The sequence below is a fragment of the Halichoerus grypus genome, chromosome 1, assembly GCF_964656455.1.
Source record: "Halichoerus grypus chromosome 1, mHalGry1.hap1.1, whole genome shotgun sequence".
In the NCBI taxonomy this organism is placed as follows: domain Eukaryota; kingdom Metazoa; phylum Chordata; class Mammalia; order Carnivora; family Phocidae; genus Halichoerus; species Halichoerus grypus.
Genome location: NC_135712.1, coordinates 145393149 through 145410799, shown reverse-complemented (window position 1 = coordinate 145410799; position 17651 = coordinate 145393149). Strand labels below are relative to the sequence as shown.

The 17651-nt window shown below is 39.1% G+C and overlaps 1 protein-coding gene across 4 annotated transcripts in view; it reads right to left on the bottom strand.

Moving 5' to 3' along the window:
• Nucleotides 1–17651, bottom strand: part of ULK4 (unc-51 like kinase 4) — a 594792-nt gene that overhangs the window by 361166 nt on the left and 215975 nt on the right. For all 4 annotated transcript variants that reach the window (XM_078073211.1, XM_036080328.2, XM_078073222.1 and 1 more), the window contains 2 exons: nucleotides 3751–3802; nucleotides 3506–3650 (listed from right to left, as the gene is read on the bottom strand). In XM_078073211.1, the coding sequence (XP_077929337.1) occupies nucleotides 3506–3650; nucleotides 3751–3802 (197 nt within the window). The remainder of the gene's footprint in view (nucleotides 1–3505; nucleotides 3651–3750; nucleotides 3803–17651) is intronic.

The following is a 17651-nucleotide window of genomic DNA, read 5'->3' as shown; positions in this document are numbered from 1 at the left end:
ACTCTTTGTCAAGATTTCTAGTTTCCCAGAGTCAAGGTTAAATGAATGCATTAGATTTCATTTTTAAGTTTTTATTTAACATTTACTGAGCCCTTACTATATATGCCAGGCACAATCAGCAACACCTATTTTAATGGCCACTTCACATCTTTGAAGTATGTACGATTACTACTATTACTGTCCTATTATAATCTTCCTTTTAAAGGTTAATAGGAGAGATTATAATAATTTACCAGTGCTACTATTGTCAAGAGTGTACCGTGGCCCACACACTGTACTAAGTATTTTACAAGAGGTATCCCATTTAACCCCCACAACTATCTTCTGACTTAGATACTACTGTCCCCATTCTGCAGATTAGAAAACTGAGGCCAAGAAAACGAAATGTAGAGGCAAGATCTATGCATCACGTCAGAGTCAGCCCACAAGCTTTGAAAACATCCCGCACCCTATCCCAACCAATTCCATGATATTTTCCAAAGTGGATTTCAAATTGTTTAATGAAAACCTAAACTCATCTACATTACTTCTCTTCTTGAATTGCCCTGTGGTTTCATTCGTATTTTCCTCTGTAATTCCTCATCTCTGGAAAAAGTAAAGATACCTTTTTCTTATTCTTAAAGATACACATTAAAGGAAGTGCATACTATTTATTCCAGCTCAGATCAATAAAACAAAAGCACGGATTTATAGATTTAACACTTTTTATTTTACAAGCTCTTCCAAAAGTGGGCAAACTTCAGATAGGAAAAAATTTTATTTCAAACTTGCATGGGTGTTAACCAGCTATTAGTAACCTGTGAAGTCCTCACCAGTCAGAATGGCTAAAATCAACAAGTCAGGAAGCGACAGATGTTGGTGAGGATGCAGAGAAAGGGGAACCCTCCTACACTGTTGGTGGGAATGCAAGCTGGTGCAGCCACTCTGGAAAACAGTATGGAGGTTCCTCAAAAAGTTGAAAATAGAGCTACCATACGTCCCAGCAATTGCACTACTGGGTATTTACCCCAAAGATACCAATGTGATCCGAAGGGGCACCTGCACCCCGATGTTTATAGCAGCAATGTCCACAATAGCCAAATTATGAAAAGAGCCCAGATGTCCACTGACAGATGAATGGATAAAAAAGATATGGTACATTTATACAATGGAATACTACTCAGCCATAAAAAAAAAAAAAAGAAATCTTGCCATTTGCAACGATGTGGATGGATCTAGAGGGTATTATGCTAAGCGAAATAAGTCAATCCGAAAAAGACAATTATCATATGATCTCGCTGATATGTGGAATTTAAGAAACAAAACTGAGGATCATAGGGGAAGAGAGGAAAAAATAAAACAAGAAATCAGAGAGGGAGACAAACCATGAGAGACTCTTAAGCACAGGAAACAAACAGATGGTTGCTGGAGGGGTGGAGGGTGGGGGGGGGAGAGGCATTAGGAGGGCAGAGGATGTAATGAGCACTGGGTATTATATAAGACTGATGAATCACTGACCTCTACCTCTGAAACCAATAATACATTATATGTTAATTGAACTTAAATAAAAGTAAGTAAATTTTTTTTAAAAAAGTAACCTGTGAAGTCCTGTTAAAGGAAATCCTGTCCCTACTGTGGGGGCACATCTCAGGTCCTGAGAAATGCTTCTCTACAAGCTGTTAGCAGATATCCATAGTACATCTTTCAAAATTACATTTCTCACAAAAAAAAATCTTTTTAGGCATTTTCTTATCAGAAAGATGTATATAATTACATATGGTTTAGAAGTGTAAGATGGCACTGAAAGCATGAATTAATCCCATGAAAGAAGGTTCTAATCTTATATTTACCCACATGAGTACAAACAGACACACTCAGAGATGACAAATGGAACCAAAAGTACATTTACTGATAGTTTCTCACATGAGAAAGTTCGAAATTTTTTCTTCCTATAGATAACCACTTTCTTACTTTGGGTATCAAAAGTATTCTTAGAGTATATATTCATTAGCAGGAGTCTCCCTGAAACCAACTGCAGCAGTGCAGGAATAAAAGAAACGAGAGTCTGACTCTATAAACCAAGCCATTACAGATCAAGCTCCAAGCAGTCAAGACAGGCCCCCTCCGCCAGGAAGAGGGCTCATACACACTGGCCACGCACTTTATAAAACGAACCTTCCGAAACCGATGACGAGGGGTTGAGTACTTCGGAATATGATCAGATCTGGCGGCTATACAGTGTGGAAATGAATTTTTTCTTACACGAGAACCGGTGATCAGGAAAAGTAGAACAAACTGAGGGGAGCATTGGGTGAAACTGCCGCTCCTAAAAACCTGTTGAGCTCAGACAGCCCGGGCCCTGAAGGCAGCCGGGAGCAGGCAGGCACACCAATGCAGGACATGCAATCCAGCATCTGCTGAATTCTGTCATCTTTTCTTTAATAGTGATATCTGGCATACGTTTTTCAACTTTAGTTCCAGGCATACTTCGGAGATATTGTGGGTTCTGTTCCAGATCACCACAGTAAAGCAAATGCAGCAAGAAAACAGGTCAAATGAACTTTTTGGTTTTCCAGCTCATATAAAAGTTAATTTACACTATACTAAATAGTCTCTTAAGTGTGCAACAGCATTATGTCTAAAAAAAAAAGGCACGTATCTTGATTTAAAAAAACTTTATTACTAAAAAAGGCTAACATCACCTGAGCTTTCAGCAAGTCATATCACTGATCACAGACCAACATAACAAATATAATAATAATAAAGTTTGAAACATTGTGAGGATTACCAAAATGTAACCCAGAGACACAAAGTGAGCAAATACTATTGGAAAAAATGGTGCCAATAGACTTGCTCGACAGAGGGTTGACCTTCAATTGTGAAAGATGCAACATCTCTAAAGCACAATAAAGCAAAGCATAATAAAACAAGGTAGCCCTGTACTTTTGTTTGATAAGACTCACAGTGGGGGAGAAAACACCTCAGTGTCCCTCAGTTATAAGAATGTCATTTTAGAGTTTCACATGTTTGCATTGGGCCTCTCAGTCGTCATCCTCCTGTGTGTTTGCTATGTGAACCGCGGAGTCAAAGGAAAAAGATAACCCCATCCTGTTAATTAGTAGTCATTACTTTTTCTAGCACGATACCCCACCCCTGCCAAAATATCCTATTTGTAAATAAGCTTAATTTCCATTCCAAGAGTTTGGGGTGATGGAAGATTTCTTTCATCTCTATTATTCTGGAGCAGAGCCAGGAAATGTCCCGATTCCATGTTCCAATAAGTCTTGTAATGTTGACCTTGAATAATAAACCTTACCCCTCTGGCCACGAATACCTGTAAATCTGCATAACTTCAGAGTCATGTGCCTTAGGGAAAACAGGGAAGGCTCTAAATCGATTCTCCTGGATTCTCTGCAATGTAGTAGCATAGGACACCAAGACCCCAACCCCATCACTGGACCTAGTTTGACAGAAGCATCCTGGACATCCTACACTTCTCTGCGTGAATACAGCACGTGGGACTTACTGGGGAAGTAAGACGTCTCTAATGAGAGCCAGAAGATTGCTGTCAAAGTCAACATTCGCCTCCTTCTTGCCATCCCCAACTTCCTGGTTCACGAGTAGAGATGTGGTTTCTGAGAGCAACCGCAAGCTAAAGAGTCTCCACTCCACTTGAAAGAAAAAAAAAATGCCAAGAATGTGAGTACATGGAGAGAGAATGAAAACTGAATGTGTACCTAATGGCATTCTCCTTGATGTGGTCACACTTACCATTTTGGCTCTGAACCAAGGAGACCAAGGGTGGCAGGATATAATCAACAACCTTAAAGAAAAGACATAAAAGACTTGATTCCAATCTTTTTAATCACAAAACTGGTATTAACTACTATCTGTGCTTTTTGCACTGACAGAATCACTAATCAAAAGAGGGGGAAAATCAACAGCTAAATTTATCCTGGATTTAAACTCTGCATTACATTTAATAAACCACCAAGCTCATTTAACTCTGAAAAAGTCCTCAGGTCAAAATGACATTATGATCACCAAAACAGTAATTTATCAAACCTTCAAGGTTTATAAAAGGAACTTTACTATATAACACAAAATCTGGTTGGCATGGGTTGACATTAAACCACCAAATTAATATATATAAGCTGGTGATCATTACTCTAGTTTAAACTACACAATCAAAATATTGGGGAAAAAGGAGTCACCCAGTCTTCATGCTTTATTAAATACATCAAAGAGCAGTGACAAGTTAATCTTGGGTGTTTTTAGAAACTGATTCAAAAGATGTAAATCCTACACAAATCACCTCTAGAATTTCCTTGTTATTTCAGACAGAGCACAATCAAATATGGTTTGAAACCTACTCCAAAATAACAAATTTATTCCTCTGGATGAAAACGAACAATGACGAAAGGACAAATTGTTTCCACAATCTAATTTGGAAACCTACTCCCTCATTTGATGAACTATTTTGGTGACAATAAACAAAATTCCTGTTGTTTACAGCTGAATTTATTTCTGACCCTGAAATAGGTATTTGTTCTCTCTACACTGATAAGAGGGCAGGAGACGCTGGTCACAGCCCAACAATACCATCTTGCTGTCCAAACCAATGAAAGGAAGCTCCGCATAGGTAAAGATCTCCACACATGGGTAGTAGCCCATCTATTCTAGCTCCACCTTATATAATAAGCTTATATATATCTTGATATTTGTTCAAGAACCCTAAGAACCAGAGATGGCTTGTTTATCCTCTTCCATTAAGTGATGTCACATCACTCAAAGCATAGACATCATGCTCCACTAAGGAATCTTCAACAGCTCTAAACTCGCAGTTATGTCAAAAGCAAAAACCATGCAAAAGGGGCGCCTGGGTGGCTCAGTTGGTTAAGCGACTGCCTTCGGCTCAGGTCATGATCCTGGAGTCCCTGGATCGAGTCCCGCATCGGGCTCCCTGCTCGGCAGGGAGTCTGCTTCTCCCTCTGACCCTCCCCCTCTCATGTGCTTGCTCTCTCTCATTCTCTCTCTCTCAAATAAATAAATAAATAATCTTTAAAAAAAAAAAAAAAAAAAAACCATGCAAAGGAAAGAAATATATCCTACTATTAACACCTATCAACATGATCAACACCTATCTTAAAGGTTTTAGAGAAGGGGGACTGGCATTATTGATCTAAATGTCCAATTCAAGTTTGAAATACAGTTAAGCATGTTCAAAAAGCAAGATCGTCAGAAGATGAACAGACAACAATCAACAGTATTCCTATATGCTTACAATAACCAATTAAATAACATCATTAAGATACAATCTACAACAGCAATTAAATTCTAAGGTGTCTGTGATATTATGACTTCTACAGAAAAAAAATGTAGAAAATATTTACAGGTATGATTGCCATTGATAGACTTCTGAAAAAAGCTTGGAAGTGTCACAACCATCCTTACAACAAGAAAAATGCTAAACAAACAAAATCAACAACTCTTGTCAGACACATTGGAGAACTGAGGTCATGGAACAAACTGCTGCCCCAAACACTGAAGAGCCAGGCAAATATAGAAAATCACAGCTTAATAGGAGCATGAAACTCCACTGGAGCCAGCAACTGGTACAAAAACTGGAAGGGTAACCTAATCGTTGGAGCCTGAGCTTGGGGGATAAAAACTCCTAGAGCCCAGCCTTAGTGGAGCCCCCACACACCCAGGAGTTTACTTCCCAGAATCCCCACTAGATTCTCAGGATGAAAATCAGAGAAACCACCCCCCATGCTTCCAGCAGAAGGAGGAAAAAATAACCATTGTGAAACATGCTCAGAGCATTCTTTTCTCCTCAACAAAAGCCTAGACATAGGGGACACTACTTTACCAGAACCTAATTGACCTGGGAAGGACAAACCCAACCCCAGTACCCTCTAAGCCTTCCTGTCTCCCCTGTGGGGGGAAACAACTGAGAAGTACTTGTGAAGGTCACAGACCAAATGTGCAGGCTCACAAAAAGAATCCTAACCATAGGACTGTCGGGTGCTTCCCCTCCCACCACAACATCAACAGGGCTCCTGTATAATAACACAGATTACAACTGAGACAGTTGCAAGACACAAGTTTTATGTCAGAAGGAGTTATTAGGGAAACCCAAAACAACAGGAAAGACAAAAACAAGGATGCTGGAGGGAATTTTAGCCTCTGAAACCACAGGTTCAGCAAACAGTGGACACAATCTGGCTTCAAGTGAAATATTCAAAGAGTTGAGAGAAAAAAGCCACCAGCTTCGAATTCTGAGTGAAATTATCCCTCAAAAGTAAAAGGAGAAATAAAGATATTCTCACACGCCAATAGACCTGCCTTGCAAGAAATGTTTTAAAAAGTTCTTCAGAGAGCGGGGCACCCAACTGGCTCAGTCAGAGAAGCATGTGACTCTTGATCTTGGGATTGTGAGTTCAAGCCCCACATTGCATGTACAGATTACGTGAAAATAAAATCTTAAAAAAAAAAAAACTCTTCAGAGAGAAGAAAAATGATACAGGTCAGAAACTCATGTTCTGTATCTGAGAAGGAATAAATGAAGGTAACACATAGTCATTGATGAGAAGACTCAGAGAGGTCAACTCTCCTCAAATTAACCCAGAGTTCCAATGTATATTCCAAGGAGGTTTTCATGAACTCGTATTGATTCCATACTGTATTTGGAAATTAGCGGGGTACCCGGGTGGCTCAGTTATTAAGCGTCTGCCTTCAGCTCAGGTCATGATCCCAGGGTCCTGGGATTGAGCCCCACATCGGGCTCCCTGCTCAGCGGGGAGTCTCCTTCTCCCTCTCCCACTCCCCCTGCTTGTATTCCCTCTCTCTCTATGTGTCTCTCTCTGTCCAATAAATAAATAAAATCTTAAAAAAAAAAAAAGTAGTGATACTGCTAAAGAAACAGAAAGATGGATGGCAATTAAGAGGGACACACTAGAGTGCTGTGAATTGTGCAAGACTGTTGAATCACAGACCGGTACCTCTGAAACAATGCAATATATGTTAAGGAAAAAAAAAAAAGAAGACGATAGTAGGAGGGGAAGAATGAAGCGGGGATATCGGAGGGGGAGACGAACCATGAGAGACGATGGACTCCGAGAAACAAACTGAGAGTTCTAGAGGGGAGGGGGTGGGGGGATGGGTTAGCCTGATGATGGGTATTGAGGAGGGCACGTTCTGCATGGAGCACTGGGTGTTATGCACAAACAATGAATCATGGAACACTATATCTAAAACTAATGATGTAATGTATGGTGATTAACATAACAATAAAAAGGTAAAAAAAAAAAAAGAGGGACACACTAGTGTTTGAGCAAAAAAAAAAGGCTTGACTTTGAATAAATTTTCCTCTTCCTCATTCTTGAAGCCTCTCTTCCTTCCCCTCACTTGGTTTTCTGTAGAATCCTTTGTTCCAGGAACTCAGTATTGATACTGACATCTCGCGGACCCCAACATATACTTAATAATAATGGCCGCACCACTGCTAGTCATGAGACCACCTTGAGGACATGATGAAGACAGCTGGTAGGATGTATCAGATTCCTATTGGAACCACCCAGATCCTGTATTTTCCTATAAAACCCCTCAGCCTTTTACCCCGGGAGGACTTGCAGTCTTGGAGGCATTACCCTGCTGCAGATTCCTTCGCCTGGCAAAGTAATAAACTGTCTTCCTACTTTATATATACCAACTCTGCCTTTGCTCTGGATTGTGGCTCTGGAGCACAGAGGTTGATTTTCATCAACAGGACAGAAACAAGAACAATAGAGAACTTTCAAGATATTGTGGGCAGGGATGATTTACCCTACCAAGTTTCCAGGTTTATTGTAATGGAAATAAAGTGGTACAAGCATTGGGCTAGACAAAGAGATTTATGGAATATAACAGCCTAGAAATAGACACATGTGGGAACTCAGCAAGAGGCAGAGAGAGCATTATCAACAGTGCAAAAACATATAGACTATTCATTTAAGGGTATAGGTATAATTAGCTATCTATTTGGTAAAAAAAAAAAATGCCAAAGAATACTAAAAAAAAAAAATTTATCACAAGAAGATTAAAGATCTAACAGTTAAAAAGAAAGACTTTTAAAGGAAAATATGCGAGAACAGTTTTGTGATATTAAAGTAGGAGAGGACTTCTTAAATAACTTCTAAAAAGTACAAACTGAAATTAAAAAAAAAACAAAAACCATTTGTATCAGATGAGTCCCCAATAAACAAAATGAGAAGAAAAGCCACTGGCTAGGAGAAAGTTCTACAATCTCCATACCTGACAATGGATTAATATGTGGAATACAAGAAAAAAAAATCAATGGGAAAAAGATGAACAATCCCTACAACTGGAACAAGTGGTTCACAAAAGAGAATACCCAAATAGCCAACAAACGTGAGAACTACACAAACCCACTAATGATCAGAGAAATGAAAATTAGAACACTGAGATACCAATTTATACATATCCAGTTAAGAAACCACATAAATACCAGAACTTGCAAAACTGGGGTAAAATAGGTACTCACATACCACAGTAAATCAGTAAATTGGTACAACAACTTGGATAAAGAATTTCACGACACCAACCAAAGCTGAAGATGAACACACCCTACAACCTAGCAATTCCACGTCTATGTGACACATTCAAAGATCCTCACTGAAGAGCTGATTTCAAGAGTTCAAAAATAGAATAGGTAAATCTCTCGTCATTATATTTCATGAAAGCAATCACCTTGCAAAAAGATCTAGACGACATAATACTATGTAGCCTGAAACAATATCTATAATCTTAAATACATACTAAATGTAAATTTCAGTATTAAAAATATATTTCATCAGTTTTAGAAGAAGAAATCTAGTTCATTTTAATATCATTTAATTTTTTAATTAATAATTTTCCTTTGAATGACTGAAGGCAATTATAAATGTATCCCAGGATGATACAAATTTAATCCTTCCAATTAAGAATGATCCTTTAGAAGAAATAATAGGTAGAGGATGGTAATGAAGAAATAAAATGCTTGCTATAATATGTAAATGAAAACTACAAGAATATTCAGAAAATTATTTGACTATTCACCTTTAATTCATATTTTTGCTGAAAAATGACAGTTGATTACATTATCAAATGAAAGCTACCCATAAAGACACAAACTGAAAAATAAAAATAAAATTACACTGAAAATGTCTGGATGCTTAGCAATTCAAGCAAAGCAAGGGAGATAAAAATTAAAAAACAGTTTCATCCGTTTTATTTATATTCTATTCAACGACTTCATAAATCAAAATAATAAATGGTTTTCAGGAAAAGATCACTGGTTTTCAAATCATAACAAGGAAAAAGACCACATACCTCTGGCAAAATGCTCACTTAAAATTAAGCATACAATGATTTGAGCAAAAAAGAACGTGAAAGTTAAAGTTTTAAAATGTTAGTTACTTTGGAGCATAGAGCAAAGAAACATATTATTTAGTTCTTGGAGTAGAATTTTAGCAGAACATACAAAGAAAATTTAACAATAGAAATTTAAGAAAATAAAACATTTTGATATATTCCCATACAAATCAGAAGGCTTACTGTATCTCCTCTCAACAAAATGTAAGAAAAAAAATTTGTAGAACTGATACAATTCAACATTTCTACACATATAAATACACATACACACACAGAGACACACACACACATAAATGATTTCAGTGAGCTCCCTTTATGTAGGTATGGGGATTTTATCACCACAACTGTCAAAACTTAATAGCTACTAAGGGCTAGAAGGGAAATGAACACAAATGTAGAATAACTAACATTACATAAATTGAGATGTGTGGGTGAGCCAGAGTTTCCTGCAGAGGGGAAGGTGTATTTTGTTGTTGCCGCTGTCCTTGAAATAAATAACTGCTTAGAGTTAGATTTAAACTTTAAAAGGGCAAGCTGTAGAATAAAACAAATAACATGATCCTGTTTATAGAAAAATATAATGTTCATGTCTATATAAACTCATAGAAAAACAGAAAAAGAAGCAGAAAAAAACCCTACAACATACTAAAGTATGAAAAGTGGTTGGGGGATTAAATGTCCATCTATGGATGAATGGAAAAACAAAACATAGTATATCTGTGCGATGGAGTATTTTCAGCCTTAGAAAGGAAGGAGATTCTGACACATACTACGACATGGATGAACCTCAAGAACATTACCGTAAGTGAAATAAGCCAAATGCAAAAGGACAAATATTGTATGATTCCACTTACATGAGTTTCCTGGAATAGTCAAGAAACAGAAAATAGAATCGATGGTTGTGAGGGGCTGGCAGGGAGGGGGGAGTGGGGGGGTTATTGTTTAATGGGTACAGCATTTCTATTTGGGAGGATGAAGAAGTTCTGGAGATGGTAGTGGTGGTTGCCCAGCAACATGAATGTACTTAATGCCACAGAGCTGTACACTTAATAATTACTGAAGTGGTAAATTTGGGGGGAAAAAAAAAGACCTAGAGATCCATCCATATGATGACTTGGGCCTTTTTTTTTTTTCCTTTTTGAGATATTTAGAGTAATTTACTCGTAATTTATTTTGAAAACATTCAGATGAACCTTAAAACAATTACCTGGAGATATAACCTACAAGATAGCAGTCAGAGATGAGAAAGCAACTCTAAATTGAGAGAGCAGGTTGACTCATGATGACAAATTGAGCAAAAATTCTAGCCTCTGGCCCCAAATCCCTGGAGTCACAAGATCACTCATGCAGAGAGGGACAGAGGGGGACTGCTGTAAAATAAAAGACCACAGCTCCAAGGGTGCTCAAAGTGAGGCAGCAGAGCATGGCGGGGTTGGGGAACATCCCAGAAAAAGGCTCTTGGAAACACAGGATTGATGATCACTTGGGCCCAGCAGCAGGGCGCATTTGTTCTTTTTTAAAAATATCTTGATATCTGTATTTCAGGACAAACGGTTTCCTATATATCCCTATGCAGTTTATTTATTTTGCCTTATGCATTTAAAAACATCTTTCCAAGAATGAGTTCACAGACTTCACCAGACTGCCAAAGGCTTCCAATGTACAAAACACAGGAACAAACCAGAGTCGAAGCCAAGAACTCCACCCTGCTGGGCTCACTGGATTCTTGCACCCTTCCAAGCGTGGGTCACTTGCCCATTATTTCCAGCCAGTCCACATGGGTCCATCTTTAAAAATGGACCCCTTTCACCAAAGAAAAGAATCCTTCTAACAAAAGCTTCATCAAGATAAAGACAGGTGTGAACTTCTGATTGGAGCTTTTCAAATACTAACCAACCACCTATTGAGGGTGTATTCATGATAGCATACTTCACATACAAACTAACCTTTCCTGGGGCAGACATTAAAACTGACTCATGCATGTACTTTTATACCTCTATGATTAAGTATTTTCAAGTAAATTACTCTAAGTATCTCAAAATAATACGGGGAGAAACCTTAAAATGACTCATGAAAGTATTTCACACTTCTCTGCTGGTAACACCCACTCCTCATCTGGGAGCCCACTCAGGAGTTAATGCCTACCTGTCTTCAAGATTTAGCTCAAGAATAAAATCATCTCTAAAAATCCTCTCCAGACCCTGTCAGACTGAGTAGGGCTCTTGGCTATACCCCATGCAAACCACCAATACAGCACTCTTCAAACCATGCGTGGTCCAATCTTAATTTTTCACACTGGTCTCTTCCTCCCAACCAAAACTGAACCTATTTAGAGCAGGGTCTGATTCTAGCTCACTAGTGTATTCTCGGTGCTTTATTTTGAAGAGGTGGTTTACAAAAGGTACTTTACTATAAATATATGAGTGATAAATACGTAAGTAAACCAAAAACTTAAAAGTTTTTTGGGGTCCACTCATTACATCACTGCTATAACTCTATTCATATTAATTCATCCCATTAATATGAATAGGATATTTAAAAAATGTTTTGAAACCTAAAAGGTATTTGTTCGGGGGCGCCTGGGTGGCTCAGTCGTTAAGCGTCTGCCTTCGGCCCAGGTCGTGATCCCAGGGTCCTGGGATCGAGGCCCGCATCGGGCTCCCTGCTCGGCAGGAAGCCTGCTTCTCGCTCTCCCATTCCCCCTGCTTGTGTTCCCTCTCTAGCTCTCTCTCTCTCTCTGTCAAATAAATAAATAAAATCTTTAAAAAAAAAAAAATAAATAAAATAAAAGGTATTTGTTCGGGTGCCTCAGTGGCTCAGTCGGTTAAGCATCTGCCTTCAGCTCAGGTCATGGTCCCAGGGTCCTGGGATCGAGCCCCACATCGGGCTCCCTGCTCGGCGGGAAGCCTGCTTCTCCCTCTCCCACTCCCCCTGCTGGTGTTCCCTCTCTTGCTGTCTCTCTGTCAAATAAATAAATAAAATCTTTAAAAAAATAAAATAAAAGGTATTTGTTCTACACAATGGCAATTTCTTTTAAAAAAGAAAGGAAAGAAAAACCTAATTTGACTTTGTATCCTAGGTGTCAGCTGAGGTCACCCCAAACTTTAATTTTAAATAAAACTCTCAGGCCTGAATGCTATAAGAAATCTCCAGTCCTCTCCCAGATTTCGAGGAACGTACAGTGGTTTATTTACTTTCCCATGCTTCACTGCCGACTCCAAGATTTTACTGACTCTAGTATTTCATTAGCTTCTCACCTTCTCCTGCTGTTTGCTTCAGAGAAGCTGACCATACAGATGAGCGCTGGTCAGACTATCTGTGACAATTAGGACCCTGCCCCACAGCCTCCGCAGGAAGCCAAATCACACCTGCTGCAATCAGCTCAGGATGGTCAGGGCATGGTGGATGACTGCCAGCTTCACTGCGTTTTGCACCCTTCACTCCCCTCCCCAACTCAAGACTGGCCAGCGAAAGCCAAATATGCTCCCCTAACCAATCCCATAGGAGGCCCTATTTCTCATTAGTATGCCTCCAGCTCCCCCATGCCAACCAAGATATGCCTTCAGCCTTCCCTTTTTTTTTTTTTTTACCCTAAAGTTTTACACCCTCTGCCCGCCTTTGAGTCTCTGCCAAATGCAAGTGATGGTGCTGACTTCTTTGCTACAGCAAGCTCTGAATCCACAGCCTCTGCTTGTCATCATTCAGGCGGTCTTCCCTGATCTCCACCTTCCTCATGGTACCATATGAACACAGATGCAGAACATAGTCCCTTTTTAAGGACTGAATTTAAAATCTCACAAGTTGTCAGTAGGTACACCGGACTTCACTGAGGGCTCAGGGTGATGGAGATTTTATAACATCAACACCGACAATCTGCAATTAAATATTAAACGTCTGGTTTTTAGTTGTGTTTGAATCACCTGCACCTTTTTGTTTTACTAAGCTTCTCCCCACCCCCACCCCAAGCTCTGGGGATCCTGCCCTGTTGCCTGTCTCTTCTAGGCTCCCCCTTTGTTCCTGCCTTTTTTCCTCTTTTCTTCCTTCACTCACCCCACCCAATGCCTGTTCATTATTTACGCAAATTTTACTTATCCTGCCACCCCCACCCTTGTCTATCCAGGCTTCGAGGAGGCTCCTAGATCCCTACCTACAAAGGAAGCAGAAGTCCAATACAGACCCATCTATGGTTTAATGGTTATTAAAAAGCCACGAAAATGTTCCAAGGTGACAGCTTTTCTCGGTCTTCCAGCAGACCACACTGCCCGACATGCAAAGAGGAGGTCCGCCTCCACATAATCTGAGACCCACACCCCTCCCAGAGATCTCTGCCCATTCTCTCTTCCAAATATACTTTTAAACAGCATTCATGTGTTATTTCCTTTCTTAACACCCCCTGATTTTTTTTATTAAGTTTGTAATTTTAATTCCAGTGTAGTTAACATACAGTGTTATATTAGTTTCAGGTGTATGACATAACGATTCAACAATTCTATACATACCACCCCTTGATTTTTATCTAAACCTGGAGCTAAGATCCCTTAGCAGCGGAGAAATTCAAATCCTGTATCATACCAACACAAAGAATGATTACTTGTTAATCATGTTACAAAATGCTTCTTGATTTTAAAATCATATATGGGGAATGCAGTCTGACTCAGGATAAAACTCAATCTGCATTTTGAGAAGTCACATTATAAAGGTATGCTTTCATGACAATCCAATGCCAAATGGCAACAATGCAGCAGAGTAATAAAGAAGAGAGGAAAGGGGCAAAAACCTAAAAACCCTCTTTACCAAATCACTTTCAAGTCACAGTGAGGAAACCATGAGAACAATATCAGATGCTGTGTATGACAAAGAAAGTGTTCTACACCTTCAATTGGCTTTGTTCACTGGTACGAGGTCTCCCTGTTAAAAACAAGAGACTGAACCATCGGAGACAATATACAGTACCTTCACAGTACCTTTTGCTGCTGTGAAGTTAGATGGTTTGTTCATCAGTGCTCTCCTCTTCTAGAATCTTCCACAGAATTTATAAACAACATATACACCATTTAAGTAAATACCACTGCAACTCTAATCAAGCTCCCCTGCACTAATGACTTTGATCATGAAATTCCCCCATTTGTTACTTATTTTAGTTGTAGAGATAATTCACCTGTGTATAGAGCAATCCAAGGAATTTTAATATTTAATTAATGCTTGCAGCATTGCTTTCTTATTAAACAAAGACATTCGTCTGTGGTGGAGGTCATTTAAGGACATGTCCTAAAAACAGAGTTGTATTTCACTTTTTAAAAAAATGCAGGTTCCCAAGTCTAGGAACTTTTTATTTCTTTGCTCCAAAACTGGGCAAAAGCCCATATTCAAACACTCTGTGTGCATGTATGCACATGTTGCTGCTAATGATCCTCAATGCCCCAAAAGAAATGAATACCTGTGGCTTAGGGATGCTACTGACAGCGCTGGGACACTTAAGCTAAACAATCACAAAGGCATTGAAATGTGTAAATAACACTCACATGGCTAAACCTTACTTCACTTGTTCTTAAAGCCAGTGATGGCCAAGGTGATACTATATCATTTAACAGACTTATTTTCCATTTTAAGAAATGATGAACATGCAGCTCAGCAGTTTTAAACTGTAAATAACCATGTAACCATATTCAAATTTTCTTCTTTTCACCAAGAAAAAAGCAACAATCTAACCTATGGAAAGTGTATTTCTGAAATAATCATTTATGACGAAAGTATGCTTCATACTGTTATTTTTGTAGAGGGGTGTTTTTCCTATTTTTTTTTAATTTTATAAAGGAAAGTACATCATTTGAAAAGTGAAGTTTACTATTCTAGGCACTCAATTAAAATTCTTATCCTACATTTGAAAATTAATCACCACTTCCTTCATTGCAGCAGACCTTGGAAAATCTGGTGCCGCACAGTAATTAACATGTTCACACCAACTGCCAGTCCCCTTTCCTCCACACGAAGTAAGTGAACATACAGGGAAAACATGCCTAAGACATGAATTCTACCTCTGCTAATGGCAAAGCGGGTCATACAGAACACCCCTTTTGAGGAGAACAACTAAGAAAACTAGACACAACTTGCTTAAATCTTCTTTACAATATTAAATACCTAAACAAATGTTAAGGAATTCCCAAGGCACAAGAGAGTGGCAAAATTTCAGAAGACCGGCCTTTGCTATTGGCAATACCGGGACTGGGAGACACAGGCAGTCTCATATACTACTGGGGGGAAAGCAAAATAGTAAACCCTGGGCATTTATCCTTTGATCCCACAATCACTGCTCTGCAAATATGCCCTGAAGATACACCTCCAACAACAAGAAACTGCATACGCATGAGGTTATTTGTTTATAACTGAAAAATATTATATACTACCTAAACATCCTAACACACGAGATGGGTTGAATAACCTACGACCCACATACACATGTGGAGTACTACACGGATCCAATGAAGAAACAGGAAGAGCTCTATGAATTGAAATGGAGTAATTTCCAATATCCATTATGAAATGAAAAAGTAAAGTGCAAAAGAATATATATGTTATCTTTTATATAAGAAAGAAGCAGAAATAAGACATCTGTTCTCTTCACAAAAAAGAAACACTGAAGGAGAAACCAGAAAACAATGAAGCCAGCTACCTGTAAGAGTAGGGAAGGCGAAAGGGATATATGCCCAGGGGAAGGAAATGACACTGTTCTGAATACATCTTTTTCTATAGCTTTGGCTTTTGGAAGCATGTTAATCTTATACATATTCAAAAAATAAAATCAAAAAGCATAGGAAGGGGAAAAGAAAACCTACAATTGAAAGCAAACTGAAAACAAATCAACTGCATTTCAGATGAGCATGATAACCACACTACAAGGGGAGGAAAGGAACCAAGCCCAGTACCTTATGAACACAGCATTGAGTACACAGCCCGAGTCTTGCTTGGGTGACATCTGGGAGGCAGAGGAGAGGTAGGAATTCCCTCCCTGATTCCCTGATTTCATTAGGTTTGTTTTTGTATTGTTGAGGGTAAAGCAATTCTGTAATAATTTCAGATGCATTATACAATGAAGCAAATGAGAGAATGTGATGTTGCTGGAAGCCAGAATTTTTACAAAGGAAGAAGGGACACACAAATATGAAATGGGGGAAGGCAAGAAAGAATCATGTGGACAAGGACTGGATTTGAAGGTATTAATGTGAACTCATGATTTCAAAATACATATGTGTATGTGTGTACATACAAGTATATGCAAGCATGCATATGAGTGTCATGTGTATTCATATGTGTATATACATGTATCCATTTCCTAGCTCTATGTATGCCTTTCCTAGAAGCTAAGACATCCTAGAAAGGAGGAGCACACTTAGGGCCCTAACTAACTAATGATACCTCCCATGAAAAGGAGCCAGGGCTCCTCAGAGAACTGACTGGGAAATGACTGGGCTGGGGCAGGGAAGCTAGAAGCTGAAGCAAGAAGATCTTGTGCCAGAAAGTTTTAAAAAAAATCACTCAAAAAACGATGAGGTATGTCACAAGGACATAGCAGCCAACTTGAAAGGCTTTACACTGGCCAACTCTGGTATAATTTGAGCACCAAAGTAATTTTAGTAATGAAGCCATTGATAAAAACAGGAATCTGTGGTACATTGAATGATGGCAGACAGAAAGATGTCCACCATCCTTATCCCTGAAACCTGATCATTCCTGGTCTTACACAGCAGAAATGATTTTGTAGACGTGATTACATCAAGGATCTTGAGGTCTTTATCCTGGATCAGACAGATGAGCTGAATGTAATAACAAGATCTCCTTAGAAGAGGGAGAAAGGAGGGTCAGAGTCAGAGAAAGAGATGTGTCAACAAAAGCAAAGGCCAGTGGGGCGCCTGGGTGGCTCAGTCGGGTTAAGTGTCTGACTCTTGGTTTCGGCTCAGGTCATGATCTCAGGGTTGTGAGATCGAGCCCCACGTCAGGCTCTGCACCGGGCCTAGAGCCTGCTTAAGATTCTCTCTAGGAAAAAAAAAAAAAATGCAGAGGTCAGAGAGAGTGCTACACTGCCATCCTTGAAGATGGAAGAAGGAGCCATAAGCCAAGGAATACAGGCAGCCCCTGGAGGCCGGAAAAGGCAAGGAAAAAGAATTTTCCCTTACTGCTTCCAAAAAGAACACAGGTATGCTGACATCTTGATTTTAACCTTATAGACCCGTTTTGTACTTCAGACCTACAAAACCCTAACA